The 16,475-nt window shown below is 41.0% G+C and overlaps 1 protein-coding gene across 2 annotated transcripts; it reads right to left on the bottom strand.

Moving 5' to 3' along the window:
• Positions 1–343: 343 nt before the first annotated feature.
• On the bottom strand, positions 344–8,553 carry LOC130947476 (putative guanine nucleotide-exchange factor SED4). 2 transcript variants are annotated; one of them, XM_057876179.1, is made up of 8 exons: positions 7,287–8,553; positions 6,429–6,805; positions 4,265–5,338; positions 3,993–4,151; positions 3,507–3,852; positions 3,056–3,126; positions 2,813–2,935; positions 344–1,077 (listed from the first exon to the last, which is right to left on the bottom strand). In XM_057876179.1, exons 1-8 carry the CDS (start codon positions 8,266–8,268, stop codon positions 742–744), a joined length of 3,468 nt encoding a protein of 1,155 aa, XP_057732162.1. In that variant the 5' UTR covers positions 8,269–8,553; the 3' UTR covers positions 344–741. The 2 variants fall into 2 exon arrangements, with proteins under 2 accessions (XP_057732162.1, XP_057732163.1); XM_057876180.1 differs by having other exon boundaries at positions 6,429–6,760.
• Positions 8,554–16,475: the final 7,922 nt, after the last annotated feature.

The following is a 16,475-nucleotide window of genomic DNA, read 5'->3' as shown; positions in this document are numbered from 1 at the left end:
TAATCATAGTGTGGTAACTAAAGTGATATTAATTTGGATCAATTAATTCACATCTATAGCATTTAATTGTGTTAGACGGTACCTAGCTAGTGGCTACCTGCTACCACCATGCACCGCTACATGTGAGGCATAAGTAATGCACAACTAACATTGTTCAGGCAATTACTTGTGATCGCAACATTTTACAAGATGGCAATTGCACTACACTTGTGCTAGTTATCTTGTTCATATCCTCAAGAGATTTGATACTTGCATTGTTTTCAGGGAAACGCTACTCTAGACACCAAAACCATGATTATCAATAGTATGGGACTATGGGTAGATGACATGCTGCCACAAAAACTGTATGAATTTGTCAAGATTCTAGGTCATTAATTTTCTAATTAGCAACAAGCTAAAAGCCATATTACACAAACAAATGATTAACAGCTGCGGTCAGTTGTTACTCTATACATTTTTCTTCGCCAAGCTCCTACAGTTTGCTAAAAAGTACTTGTCCCTTGGTAGAACTGAGATTACGAACACTAGATTATTGCACTAAGGGTTGCTTCTAAACAACTATTCCTAACGAAATCCAATTCTACATTCTTTCTTGCTTCCTATCTGACTTACAAATTCTGCATAACCTACTCAGTTCTACCTCATGCATGCAACACAATTCTACAGGAAATATTTACACTTCTGATACAAGGTGATATTACAACTGGATCAACTCATTGGGAGATATTTGGCCACTTGATATTAGGCACTTTCTGCCTCATCTGAAGTACTTCCTGTTGGACCTATTCCACCAACTTCATCCTCACTAAACATGCTATCTTCACTAGAATTGGAGAATCCAGCAGTATCTTCATCACTTAACGAGTCAGCTTTTTGTCTTCTCCTGACATCCTTCACAGCTCTTCCCTGAAGAGCAAGGCGCCTGCGTTTTCTAGCTTTGCGCTTGCCTTTAGGGAAGTCTTCTTTTTGCAACTTGAAGTTCTTCCCATCGGCTTCTTTTGTGGTTCTTCCCTTGCCATATCCATTATCATCGGATTCTTCAGCATCCAGTTTACGCCTTTTTCTGTTAGAATTTGTCTGAAACAGCAATTCACATTCAGATTCCAAAATATACAACTGCAATGTCATGGAAAGTAAATGGGGATAACAGCAAGGTCACTTTGAAAAGAAATTGCCATATGAAAGCAGAATTACCCCTCAATTACAAAATATTTTGCATGATTGCAATTGAACTAATTAACATTTGTTAACACTCAATCCAAAAGTCCCTTATAGAAGCACAAAACATCTACTCTACACATAAATTATTAATTCCTTTTAGATCCAACCTATACCCATTAGTCTGAGACTTTTCGAGAACATCTTAGTTATCACTTTTCATGACCTAACTACAGAATTTATGGGCTTCCTAACAATGTAACCTAGATTACATGGTAATGGTGGGTGAATGCTAAGTTTCCGCAAAGCTTAGCTTATTGGTTGAAGGCCCGTGATTGATTCTTATATCTAATAGTACTATCAAGTTCAATAGCAATATGTTAATAGAGCTTGTACATAATGAGCTTAAATCCTTTTCCAGAAAATCATGACATATCCAGAAAGGTAGATTGCAGAATCACAGAGCACACTACACATGGCAGACATAAAGTTTAAGGTTGTATATCCTATTAGTTCCTTTAGACCATTTTCTATAGCCAATAAATAATTCATAATCACCTAAAGATGGAATGAAGTGGGAGAGAAACAGAAAGGTCCAGGATACGAATGATGGCAATGAAAAAGCAAGCACAAAGGAAGTTCCATTTATTCACTTAAAAAAATGCAACACGAGTCTAGGTGAGTGGTAAAAGGTAATTTTATCCCTGTTGAATTAGCAAGGTTTTGAAAATGCAACAGTTAGTACCGCAATAATCGCAATACGATACATGTGATTAGTTACGACTTACGAGTAGGAGAATGAGTGATTTGAATCAGAGTAAATCGAATTCATGCGTGTATAGGGAGTGGGTCACATGAATCGCAATCAATATCGTTAATGGACTATTCTGAAATGAGACCTGGTTGCAAATACATTTCGGGTCTTTCCGGTTCAAAACAATTTTTTTCCTCCCCCCCCCCCCCCCCCCCAAAACCCAAATTGGCAATAGAAGTTGCCGCTGATCTTTCCATGATTGGATACCCATAAAAGTGGGACAAAGAGGAGGGGGAAAAGCTATTACCTTTCTCTCCCAAGCGGCAAGTGCAGCAACTGTTTGTTCACTCACCTTTCTCACCTCATCAAGATCAGCAACTTTTGCAATCACCATTCTTTATTAGAGATAGGAGATAAGTTGCTTTATTAGCATTTTTATATTATTTATTGGCTAGTGACTCAGTGGTATTTTTTCCATTAATTTATTGTTTTCTTTGCTGTTATTACTTTACTGTTAGATCATGGGTTATGTTTGATGGAATTTTGTTCTGACTATGCTATTTGCTCATTTCTTAATATTACATAATTTATACAACTTTTTATTATGTATTATTTTGTCCTTTTTTAATAAAAATTACTTAACTAGAACTTATATGCAGTTTAATCATTTGTCTTGGTCATTTTTATTTATGGACATTATTAGATGACATGAATTATGATTTATATCTGATTTGAATAGTTATTTGAAGTTTAATTTTATTTATTGTTGTTGTTTATGAATCTTACGATACCCAATACGATACACGATATAGAAAAACTTTTTGATACATGATACATATCCCGATTTCATAACCTTGTTATAAGGTTGAAAAGTGGACTATGAAAACAAAATCAGCATACCTTTGGACCACGATCAACCAACCTTGCCCATTCATGTCGGTTCCTCAAACAATCAAGGACAGCTTGAGAGTGACTTGAGTATGCATAACGCTCTCCATTATGCTTCCTTAAGTTATGCCAGTGCTGTAGCAGAATATTTGCAAAACCATGCATGTTGGTCAAAAACTTATCCCAGCTTGCAACAGTTAAAATGAAACCAGAAACCAGAAACCACAAAAACACAACACTGATCAAGAACCATACCGGTAAAACAGCATTACAGAGTTCCTCATATGTCATGCGCCTGCCTTTGCTCATAATATCATTGATTAAGCCTGAATTTGGATTTATATAGAAGGTATAAGAAACAGTCCACAAATTGCCCAACAGAAGCACCAGTTCATTTTGTAACAAAAACATTCAAGTTAACCCAGATGATCTATTTCTGAACAAATTACAAGGGCTGATTATGCTAGGCCAATAAAGCAGATCTGGCAAACCTAAGTTATTTTGTGTGTTAAAAGTCCAGATTGGTCAAGGTACTTGAAAGTTAGAACAGAAAATGAAACACGGATTAATTGCATGTGTTTGTACTTTGTAACCCAGCAATTAAAATCTTTTGACATCACTGTTTAGCCAGCAGTACTAGATCCTAGATCTAGATAACAGATGGCGATAACACAATAAATATAAATAATATCAAACACAACGCTACCAGGTAAGGTCCGATGAACTGGCCTTCCAGCAGATGCTGTATCATCATCAGATATATTCCTAGGAGAGTTACGCATAGATGGAAAATTTTGATCATTGGGAGGGGAGGACGGGCTACTCTTTGCAATGGCAGAAGTGGTAGAAGCATTATTTGTGCAAGAGTTCCCAGCTGTCAAAGATCCACAACCTTCTTCCTTCTCGGAAGCATCTTCTGCAAGTACTATATCTTGCTTCCTCTGATCAGAGGATGGAACCTTCTCCTTTTCTATCCTTTTTGTTTCCTCTTCAAGTTCACGTGAACTGGAAAGCCCTTCTCGAGATGAATCTTTGTACTTCCGTCTAGAAACCTTTGAAACATGAAATGGATTCATCAAAAAGCCCCCATTAAAAAGCCAGATGGACCCTTTGTTATAAGAAATTATTCTCCCAACAGAATTGGTGTATGATGCCAAATTTACCAAATTTAACCTATGGAAGAAAAACTTACCAAACAATGATCCTTTGCTCCAACTGATGATGTTCGCTTTATTAACATGCTTGTAGAACTAGCAGAAGTCAAGTGTGGCAAGCTACCTGCATGGCGTGCTCGGGGCACACGAGGTACACGGGGTGAACTATTCAGTTCTTGATGCAACAGCAAGGCAAGCTGCCAACAAGGAAAAATCAAAAGAGAATAAGTTAAAAGAGGAGAGTACAGAAAAGAGAACTTTGCAAAGGTCTCTGGAACAAAATTAGCAAAACTAGGGGACCAGTTCAGACCTCTTCATCACTCAGCATTGAATTATTTGATGTTGAAGAAGGATTAACTGATGGTCCATGATTTTGATTCAACTTATTAGAGGAAGTATTCATATTGGTATGGTTAATCTTTTCAGCTTTTGGTGGCACTGAAGATGAACCTTTGCTTTGCACTTGTAAGGCCTTCTGATGTTGCAACGACGCATTAGTCTCACTAGAGCCCAAAATACTTACAGTCTGATGTGCCAAAGATGCTTTAGACAATGAAGTATGAACAGAATCTCTCGCATCTGAATTTACTTGCTTTGAAACGGAATTTTGTGTACTTCGGCTAGAATGCAATCCCTTTGAATTGGCATTCAAAGCGGATTTTGGCCGTTCTCTTACTGACTTCCTAGAGATTTCATCCCTCACAGCATCACTTGGGCTACTTTCCTTCTTTAAGTGAATATTACTATCCGACATCACTGCTTGCTTTGTAAAAGGATTAGGGCTTTCAATATCTTCAGATTTTAAGTCGTGAGCTAAAGATTTGGCATTAATGGTTGATGATGTTGGAGATGCAGATGACTTTCCAAGACATGCTGACATTTTATGTGGATCCTTCATAGATTCTGAGCCATCTTTTGTTTCTGAAATACTCTTCTGTGGTTCTATGGAACCTTCAGATCCCACCGGTTGTTTTCTGTTACAAATACCAGACAATTCCTCAGGCTTACTGGTATGATCATCAGTGACAACTACCGACAACCTATCAACATCTGACAACTTCTTTACACATGATGGTAAACTGGTAATCACAGCATCATTCACTTTAACAATATCATATATGTTGTCTGATGGTTTTTCGTTATCTTTTGCATCATTGACAGGAGAAGAATGAACGTTAGAGAGCTTCCTACAATTATCCTTATCACCATCTTCTCTCTTATCACATTTTGCAGAGGTAGGCCACAGGTTACAGTCAATTTCTTGAGAAACTTGTTTATCTATATTTTCTGGTGCAGAACCACAAGGACCTCCTCCATGGGGAGCAATAGAGCTTCTTACTGCGAAATAATTATCTGGACTATCAACTGCCAAGCAATCTCCATCCTTTTTATTCAAGAGCAAGAAATGTCGTCATAACATAGTGTGAGACGGAAAAAAAAAGCCCAAAAAAGCTATGCATGTAAAAACTTAGTATAAATATTTTGAATACCTAGAATGTAGATGTTACAAAATTGCAAGAACCAAGGAGGCTCAAGTTGAAATTTAAAGTATTTAAGCAGCTGCATTTATGGAATTCTATTATTTCATTTGGCCTTTGGTAGAAAGGTAGCCAGGTAAGCCATTGCATGATCTTTATGGTCAGCTGGAAAGTCTGGGGAAGAAGTGAAGGGGATAACTAAAGGCTTTCAAATTTTGGGTTAATATTCAGGAAAAATAAATAGTCTTGAATTCCATTCTCAATTCATCTATTGGGCTTTTCAACTCAAACTTTTATCATAGAAACACCAAAAAAGTTAATGGATTGATATATTTTGAAGAATGAAGACTAGAAAGAAATTCTTCAATCTAATTGTCAATCTGGCTATAAGGCACACCATTAGTTTCCATACTAAAACCTAGGCCACAAATCTTCATGCCATGCAGGTCCTCTCTCAGTCCATTTAAAATTTCAACTACCTTCTTTAACATTCTGGCTAAACTTACGGTTAATGATGAAGAGAAAAATAAGGAAATGCACAGAGCAAGAAGCATACTCTTAATCTAATACTCTCCCACAATTCGTAGTCCTTTAATTAATTAACATCAAATGCTCAGGACCTACACCATGTGTAATCTTAGCTATCAAAAGTCATTTCCTTTAAGTTCATTATTATCACATAATGAGAAATAAGCAGTTACACAATTGCAATAAAACAAGAAGCTACTTCTCTTGCTTGTTTTTTGCTCTCTTGTAAGGAGAATCTTTTGTCCTCTTGAGTATTCTCTGTCAGTCCGTCTTAATGTTCAGCTTTTTATCAAATAATAATTACAATAATAATACAAGAAGCTACAGCAGCATAGTCAAAACTGATGCTAACCATTTAAACATGGAATGAACTCAGACTGAGCATTATGGATAACGGATTTACACCAATCATTAAAGCAGAACAGAGGATTTCACTTTATGAACTATGGAAATGTGATTAAAACATACCTTTCCTTTACTCGAAGCATTTGCAACACCATTATGCTTTAAAACAGATGTAACAGCATCATCAGGCTTCGAGGGCATCTCAACCAAACTAGGACCTCTATTGCCAGCCTTCTCTTCCGGTAACACATCTCCAATAGAAAAATTATGCCTTGCTGTGTCAGCATATAATGGTTCTGAAGAATCCTCAGTAGTTGCCATGTTGTTAGTTGGTTCCTCCATGATGGTACCCGCAGCAAAACAATCATTAGAAATATGCTCCTGAACCACTATATCTTTCGAGTTCTTATTCTTCATACTTCGAGTGTCATCCTTGGAAACCTTTAGACCTCTGTCTTCATAAAATTCCAATGGTTTTGCATCACTGGTGGGTGTAAACGCTAGTAATGAAAGCGGGAAAAGAAAAAAAGACAAAAAGAAGACAGTCAACAAGCGCATGTCTAGTATGGCAAGACGTGCAGTACCGCCATAGTTGATGGCATTCACCCATGGGAAATGGAAATAATAAGAGATGCATCTTTCCTAATCCCCATCACTAGTAAGTAATAACAGTAGCAACAAGAGGGAATATCACTAAAACAAATATCTTGAGAAAGATATGGACTCAAAGGGGGAACCAACCCCTATGAAAAGATATAGTTTCTTACACATCGACAACATAATCCACATATTCACTTAATCAACCACTTCTTCATATACTTTAATCTAATTAACCTAATGCTAGTGTGATACTGTCCAATCCATCTCTTGGTAAGATTCTCATTCCAGCAATTCTCCAATATCATCAAACAATAAATATTATACACACACATATAGTATATGTCGCAAAAAATGAAAGAAAAATAGGACAAATCAATTAACCTGATTTAGAGGAATGCGAACTGCTCCTCCTCTTGGGATCAATCTCTTTCTCAGAAGAACTCCTAACCCGCTTCTTCCCACTCCGATCTCTCGAATTGGAACTGCCAACCTCCTCCTTCTTGCGCTGCTGCTTACTGCTATGAACAACAAACGGCCTCAGCAAGCTCCTCTCCTTCTTCACCCCACTAGGCACCTTCTCCCCATCCTTCAATCCCCCCTTCCGCTCCTCACCAACACCTTTCATATCCGCCAAAGCGCCCCCAACTGGCGGCCTAGCCACCACCGTGGTAGCAGTGGCGGCAGCTGCAGCAGCAGCAGTCTCCTTAGAGAAGGAAAACAAAACCCCAGCACCCTTTCCCCCATCATCATCCTCATCGTTCCAATTAGGGAACTCCCTATACCTAAAATTGAACTTCTTGGGAACATAACCAGTGCACTTCCAAAGCTGTGGCCCGAAAATCGAAGACAACCCGGACCCACCAAAGAGCGCAGGGTCCCCACCGGGTACACCCTGAACATGAACCCTCTCCTCCATGGGAATATCAGTCCAAAGCTTAAATGGCCTGCGAGATAAAGAACCGTTATCATTGTTATTGTTATGATTATTGTTGATGTTGCCGTTCTCCATGGAGATTGTCTTCGTTGGGAGCTCAATCAGAAACTGAGCTACCTCGGTCTCTTCCGTTCCGTTAACGACGGTGTCGATTTGGTGGTTAATGTGGTGGTTTGGGGTGGCGTTAGCGGTGTTGGCTGCAGTTTTGGACTTGCACTTGTCGCAGGAGAAAGTGTCGTCTCCCTTGACGTAGCGAGAGCAGCGGGTGTGGACCCAGACGCCGCACTCGTCGCACTTGACCATCTCCTCGCCGTCGTCGAAGGTTACGCCGCAGATGCAGTCCACCGTCCACGACCCGTCCACCCACTCATCCGGCGGCGGAGGGGGGTCCGAGCTCTGCGGGCGGTTCGATCGCCCACCGCTCTTCATGCCTCCTCCTTCTTGCTACTGCTACGGTGCCGTTTCGATCCAAAAGTGAGAAAAGGTTAAAAACCTAAATCTCGAAACGGTGACGTATTGGGGGAATTGGAGGGATTGGAGTGAAGTATAAGATTTTAAGAAATTTGAGATTTGAGGTTTTGGAGGAGGAGAATATGTGAGTGAAAGTGTGATTTTTTTTTATTTTTTTTTGGTATTATTCTCTCAGCTCAGGTCATATGCTGTTTCTTTTGCGAAGAGAGGGAAGGAAGGAAGGAAGAAGTGAAGACGATGGTGAAGGTGTGAAAGCGTGAAAGCCGTTTACCGGGTAGTGGAACGTGGGGTTATCGATTTGGAATGGGCTTTGGATTTGACCCGATTAATAAGGTTGTGTAATGTGGGTTCGAACAGGTTTGGATCTTAAAAACTGATAACGGACCAGGACAACTTTAGCCCCAAGTCAGCGATTTCATTGTTTTTTTTTTTTAAGAGAAAATATAGGAACAATATTTTTTTGAATAACGTAAATATTAGATTAAAAAAATTAATTTTAATCTTAAAATTAAATTTTAAATTAATTAAGTTTAATCATAATTTTAAGTTTTTTGTTTTTAATTTTTGCTGCAACTTTTCTCTCGCATTTCTGTGCCACAGTCGCCGTTGTTGTATTGCGATCCTAGTGCCCTTGCAGCTGTTGTCCTATTACTTGTTTCTTATCAACTTAGTCGGATGTTTATTATACTATGTATACGGATAGTTCTTTTTCTTTCTAAAGTGGATGTTTATTTGGATACCGTTGGTATTTTACTTCATTTGTCTGATTCCGCAAGCACATGCTTAGTAGGATATTCATTTTACTATGCGGCTGCAACTCAAAAGAAACTCCCAATTTCTTCACCCTTCAATATATGGTTTGAAAAAAGAAACAGGTATGAACGCGATAAAAACGCAAGAGACTCACAGTGGGGAGGGTGGTGGTGTAGTGACGAACCGGGTCGGGGCTTGGCCATTGAAGACATGCAACAGGGAGGACGATCAGCGCTGGCTCGAGGCTACATCAGCGACCACGTTGGGCAAGGACGCGGCGTTGGGGAGGATGCTGGGCAAAGGTGCGTCAGGGCAACGGCTGAACAGAAAAGGAGAAGGTGGCTTCGTTGTGGTGACGGCGAGTGTTCATATCCTGGGTCGAGCTATTCGACCTGTGATGTTTAGCGACAAGGCGACCGACCTCTTCAGGTTAGACTATCCGACCCCTTCTCAAAGATCTCGGCCGAATTACCAAGAAAGTCCAGTAAATGGCCCAAATAGAGGAACACGACCCAAATCCAAAGGCATCCCAAGCCTATAGAGATAAAGGCGGTTTCCTTGGAGATACAATGACCCCAGTCAAAGATAAGATAAGATAACTACCTTATCTTATCTAAAAAGGTCACTCCACACCATTATAAATACGCTGGAGCACCCAGGTATAACTCATACTCTGATTCTACAAAAAACCTGTTTAATACCCTTTCTAACTTAAGCATCGGAGTCCCTTGCAGGTACCACCACCCTCCAGTGACAAAGGATCGGCAGCATTGGCAGTCCAACACGCCGGACACGACATCTCCGACCAGCACAGAAGATCTCGACCGAGATCGACCTACGATTTCAGGTAACCCTCGGAACATTGGCGCCGTTGCTGGGGAACCTGGAAGTCATCCCATCACCATGGCGGACGACCATGACAACGACCACAATTCAGATCTGGAGGATAGAACGCCGCACAAAAATGTGGACACTACACCAAAGGATACCCCTCAACTTAACAACAAAAAGAATTCTCCAAACGCGAGAGCCATGGAGGCGCTTCAAGACCGTTTAAAACAACTTGAAGAAGAAGCCCTACGTCAACGAGAGGCCGAGAAAGACCTACAAAAGGAAATAAGGCGACGCTGGGAATTAGAAGACAAACTCCTAAAAGCTCAAAGCCGATCTCAAGACCAAAGCTAACCGATCCCCTCAGGAGGATAGCTCCCGCAAGGACCAAGATTCATTCACCAAGGAGATCATGAAAACCAAAATCCCAAAAGACTTTAAACTCCCAGATATGACTTTGTACGATGGCAGTACAGATCTCGGCCATCATCTCAGCAATTTCAGAAGTAGAATGTACCTCACCGACGCCTCAGATGCAGTTCGCTGCAAAGCCTTTCCAACTACTTTAACAAAGACAGCAATTAGATGGTTCGACAATCTACCTCCTAGGTCCATCTTGAGTTTCGATGACTTAGCCAAGAAGTTTTTGGCCAGATTCTTCATCCAAAAAGATAAGGCTAAGCACGCCCTAAGTCTATTAGGAATCAAGCAAGGAGAACGGAAAAGTCTTCGCAACTACATGGAAAGATTCAACAAAACGTGCCTGGACATACAAAGCCTACCAACAGAGGCTGCCATTATGAGCCTCATCAATGGCTTGCGAGAGGGACCTTTTAGCCAATATATATCGAAAAAACACCCCACATCTTTGAACAAAGTGCAAGAACGAGCAGAGAAGTACATCAACATGGAGGAAAACTCTCAACTAGGAGAGACCTCAAAATCTGGATTCACCTATCCCTCCCGAGATAAGGACAAAAAGGCCAAAAAGAAGGAAGATCGACATGGGAAAAAAATAAAAAAATGCCACAATTACACCCCTCTTTGGGTGTCTCTTGTGGATGTCTATAGAGAGGTTTGCCACACTGAAAAAATACCTCCAGCTCGACCACTTGACAAATGAATTTTTTTGTCGGTATAGAAATTATCAAGTGATCAATCGTAGTATAGTCTAAACCGACGCAAAATCCATCATCAAACAAATCTACAATCTATAATCGAGAGTATTAGTCCCGAGTCGTTCTCCCTTGGAATCGTCAAAGTGTGCATCTTATTGATTCGATAAGCCTTGTTGGAATTCTTTGAAGGTTTTAGCAAAGCAATGAGAAACAAACAACCAATTATCAAAAGACTTGGCTTAAGGTTGGCATTAGAAATTCTATCCTTATAGTTCATTCAATGTTGACAACAATTAGGCCTTGCTTCATTTGGTTATCCCCTAAGTATAGAGGAAAATCAAATGAAAACAATCAACTTGAGCCACAAGTCCTAGCTTCACCTCATGGGAATCTAGCTTTAGTGCACTCCAAGCCAACTAGCAGTCCCTAATTCCAAATCAACTATTGATATAACTATTCAACTTCTTCCGATGACCAAACCCTATGCCAAGTGTAAAAATTCTACTCCATAGCTAGTGTTGACATTTTATCAAACATGTGATGAGCGAAAAAGAAAGCCATAGTAAAATGAGAAGAAAAGTAGAATTGAAAGTATTGCAACACAAGGATCTAACAACAAGTCTCAAAGAGTAGCAATAGAAATCAAATTCTCAATGTATGGATGAAATCCAAAATTACAAAGTTGAATTCTAGATCTATGAGAATTGGTCAATTACAACTACTACTTGAAATTAAAGAGGAAAATCTATGACATGAACAAAGTGGAGTGAGAATTGTAATGGATCTCACCAAAGAGTCACTGAAAATCCAGAAATTGAATGAAGATGAACCCTAGGGAAAAGCTTGGAATCTCTCTCTTCTCTTCCCCAAAAGTGTAACTAACCCCTCCCAAAAATATCTAATTCTAGAAAAATGAACTAAGTGTCCTTAACCTCTGCTCCCTTGGTCTTCTTAAGCCTTCTCCCGCCAAAGCATTTCCCCAAAAGTGGGATTCTTAACTACCTCCACGCCTAAGTCACGTGACTTCTAAAAAAATCCTATTCGCGAATCGGCGCGCACGCGCCGTTGAGGCGTCTTATGAAGTACGCGGAGGCGTGATATACGCGTGCGCGTCCATGAAGGTCCTGGCTTGGCCGCTACTCAAGCCGGCTCGTGGCTTGGCTCTTAGTCTCGGCTTCACGTTGCTCTCATCCGCGCGGACGCGCCAGGTGCGCGCACGCGCCCATGCGGAAATTCCCAAGGCTCAACTCTCATGCTTCTTTCCTTTGCATCCGTCTTCCTTCTCTCTTCTGGTCCATTCCTACTCTATATCCTGGAACCACTTAACACACAAGTCACGGCATCGAATGGCATCAAGAGAAGCTTAGAAATGTATCTATTTTAGTACAAAATAAGCATGTTTTCATCCATGAGGCAAAACTAGGAAAGGAATGCAAAATCTTGTACTTTCATATAGAAAGTGTGTGGAATCATTGATAAAACCCCTGAATTCAGCACAAGATAAACCCTCAAAATGGGGTTTGTCAACCTCCCCACACTTAGATTCTAGCATGTCCTCATGCTTAGAGAAATGCAAAGAAACACAGACGACCGAGGGATCGCAAAAGTATAAGACTCGTGAAATGCAACTTACCTATATGCATGCAACTATGACTAGTGCTACTATCCACTTGGTTGGGAACAAATTAGCCTTCTTAGGACATATGCGAGCACATGGGACACGATGGTGGTCAAAGCATAGGACTTGCCACTTTCCAAGCATCAAATGCATTATGTGTAACTTTGCATGAGGAATGCTTGCGAGAGCCGGGAATCATAGGATTGAGCATCGAACCCTCACCGAAAATGTTTGCACTCCAGTCACTCGGTGTTTGGGGTTTATTCTCTCAATTCTCCCCTAATCATGCTTTCCAAGATTTGTTTTTCATCTAACAATCAACAATTATCCAATGCATGCATACAATTATCATGAGGTCTTTTCCTTAGGTTGTAATGGGGCTAGGGTCAAGGTAGGGTCATATATGGCTAGTGGACTTAGGATTTGAATCTTTGATTAACTTAGACTTTTCCACCTAACCTACATAATGACCTATACAATTAAGCACTAACCTAACTACCCATTCCTCACTTTTCCACATACTCATGCAAATTTTTCTCGTTTCACAACACTTATGCATTGATCTTATTGAGCTTCACTTTGGGGCATTTTGTCCCCTTTTATTATTTTTCTTCTTTTTTTTTCTTTCTTTTTCTATATTTTTTTTCCTTTTTTTTTTCTTTTTAGCTTTTATTTCTCTTCTTCTTTTTTTTTCTTTTTTCAAACCATATACAAGAACATCAATGCATAAGGTCTATACATTTAATCAATACATGAGCATGTACCCAATTTCCCAATGTAAAAATACAAAACACAAACGCCCTTTTTATCCCAACCAACGTCCTAAAGTCTTCCCACTCTCGGATGGCACTCACACTCACTAGCCTAAGCCAATCAAAGATCCAAATAAAGGACATTCATTGTTTTCCGCTTTAAGGCTTGTAATGTGCTAAAATAAGAATAAGTGGGTTAAGCGTAGGCTCAAAGTTGGCTAACAAAGGAATATAAAAGGGTTGGCTGTTTGGATATGTGAGCTAATGAAATGATGGCCTCAATCATCTAAATGCATGTATACACAGATTAATGGACATAAAGAATCAAACAAATCACAGATTACAATCATAGAAGGAGAATATTGCACACAAGAAGGAGAATAAGTGGTTATAAGATGTAACCACGCAATTAGGCTCAAAACTCACTAGCTTGTGTTCTTAACTCAAACCCATGTTCCAAAATATAATTCCTCATGCAATTTTTGGCATCAAAGCATTTAAAATTTGCAATGCCCCACGGTTGCCCCAAGGTATTGGTTTCCTAAGAAAGAATTTCATTGTTCCAACCAAGTAAACTTATCATGCAATTGGTGTTAACTAAAACCTAATCATGCAACCTATCCTAATTTATTCAGATGTTACCTACGGAGATCGGTCGGTCGACCTCCCCACACTTAAAACTTAGCACGGTCCTCCGTGCTATAGGTTAGGTGCAGTGGGTGGTTGAGCTCCGAGTGTCCCACATCTCCAATGTCATCGCTATCTCCGCTTGAAGTTGCGGTGGATGTGGAGATATCGGGTTCCTCCATAGGTGGGGTTACTATGCTTAGAAGTCTCTTCACATGAGTATAACGGCGTTGGTTACGCCTCTCATAACGGTCCATTTTCTTGTGAAGGTCCTCAAGGCGTTGAGCGGCCGATTTTTGTGATGTAGATGGAGTGGTAGGATTGCAAGTTTGTGTGGGTAGTCCAATGTCCTTGGTGGCTTCCGGAGGCTTGAGGCATCTCTTGGTCGGAATTATATCACCATCGACCGGAATTGTGGTTCTCCTAACTTTAGCCTCCCGGTTGACGCCGGCTTTCGCAACTAATGCCGTCACTAAAGCGGGGAATGGCAGATTTCCCTTGGCATAAATGCGCCCCATGGATTGGCAGATGGCATGCGAAACGTCGACCGGTTTATCGGTTAAGATGGACCATATTAATAAGGCCAGCTCGGCGGTGATGGATGACCCATGTGTGCTTGGGAGCACATAGTGAGCCAGAATTTGGGCCCAAACCGTGGCTTTTTGAGTGAGGTGGCGGACATCTAAACCTTTGGGTCGTTGCTTTATAGTCCCCCGAATCCAATATGCGTCGGGTAAAGCAATGACGCGGAGGATCTCGCTCCAATCAAATGCACGGTCATCGCATGTAGCCAAGACTTCTTGGTAGGTGTCATGTGCATCCGTTGACGGTTCAATCTCAAGGACTTCTCGGATGGTTTCCACTGTGACCGACACTTGCTTTCGTAGCACAAATATTGATGTGAGAAGGGGTGAGTGGTAGTTGGAATAGAATTCCACCACCCATGAGAGATTGGCCTCCGTTGGTTGCCTCAAGAGGAACTTCCATTGCCTCCGGTTAATGTGTGGCATCACAATCGGATTAAGGTGGGCCGGTAGGACTAGGAGGGGTTCCGGATGATAATTCCTTTCGATCATTCTTGAGTAAACAAGTTCGCAATAACGGTTGGGAAACTTGTTCGAATCCTTAGGAGGGTTATCCTTCTCTAGAACATCAACGGGGCCCTTAGTCTTCTTTAAGAGTGGCTTGGCCGTTAGGTCGTGGTGCGCTTTATTGGAAGCTGGCTTCTTGGGGGCTTTCCCTTTGTTCCTTTTGGTGACCATCCTATGAGAACAAAGAAAGGGAAAACATCAAACCCAAATGAGTGGAAGTAAATGCGAATATGCAATGAAAAGTTATGCCATAGAATATGGGTGTCATTGTCACATGACAGCTGCAACATGTGACTATGATAACATGAGAAAAGCAAGGCAAATCATTTTCATATGGTGCAAGGGCAATTTAAGCACGCAAGTAAGGAGCGTGAGAAGTACATACCCTTAAGGACCACAAATGGAAAGCAAGTTAGGAAAATGTAAGTGAATGGATTGGAGAAATGGGGATGCGCCCAAAAGTGATAATTGAGAGGCAATTTAGTCAAAGTGGGCTCAAAACTCAAGTATGCCTTTCGTCGAACACTTGGCGTGCATCCTCTTGTAGTGTGTATCAGAAGATGGTGAAAGCAATGTAGCAATTCTCAATCCAATATTAATGATTACAGTGCACAGTGATTGTAAGAAAAGCAAGCAACACAACTCATCTACTAATGCAAGTGAAGTTAAGACCTACATGCCCAAGAAGGTTTAAATTGATAGAGAGGAGGAAAACAAAAACATCTTAAAGAAGTAACTAAGATGAAAGAAGAAAAAGGGAAAGAAGCTAACTAAAAGAAGGTGAACTAAATGAATAAGAATCAAAAGAGATGGTTGGAGTGAGAGGGTAGCTTAGTATAGTACCTTGTGAGATGAGGAAGAATATAGAAGAGAAGTTGTAGAGTGGGTTGATGGAGAGTGGAGAATCAATATGGAGCCATTGGTGATTAGTGGTATAAGGGAGTGGAGAAGAGGGAATGGTGGAATGAGGATGAAGGGGTAAGTGCGCCCCTTTCCAAGTTGGGTGTGTAGTGAAAGGTATGAGAAGAGGAGGGAAATGTGAATTGAGAGTGAAGGGGTGAGTGTGCCCCTTCTTACGTTGGCGCCGATCATCCGCGCGTGCGCGCACAGTGCGCGCTCGCGCAGGGAGGCGAGGTGGAGTGGGGCGCGCGCGCGCGCACGTTGCGCGTGCGCGCCCATGCGCTTGGGCTGGTGGCACAGGAAAGGCACAGGGGTGGCATAACTCTCTGGACGAAGTACCAGAGGTTGCTTTAGGCCTTTTGGCGCGCGCGCGCACGCGTCAACGCGGTTGTGCCCCAGGCATGAAAAGGGCCTGGAGGGGGCTCAACTCTCTGTAAAGTGGCTTAGAGAGGAGTGCAGAATCGATGGGCGCGTG

Source organism: Arachis stenosperma, chromosome 9, assembly GCF_014773155.1.
Source record: "Arachis stenosperma cultivar V10309 chromosome 9, arast.V10309.gnm1.PFL2, whole genome shotgun sequence".
In the NCBI taxonomy this organism is placed as follows: Eukaryota; Viridiplantae; Streptophyta; class Magnoliopsida; order Fabales; family Fabaceae; genus Arachis; species Arachis stenosperma.
This window is presented reverse-complemented; position numbering and strand designations above follow the sequence as displayed.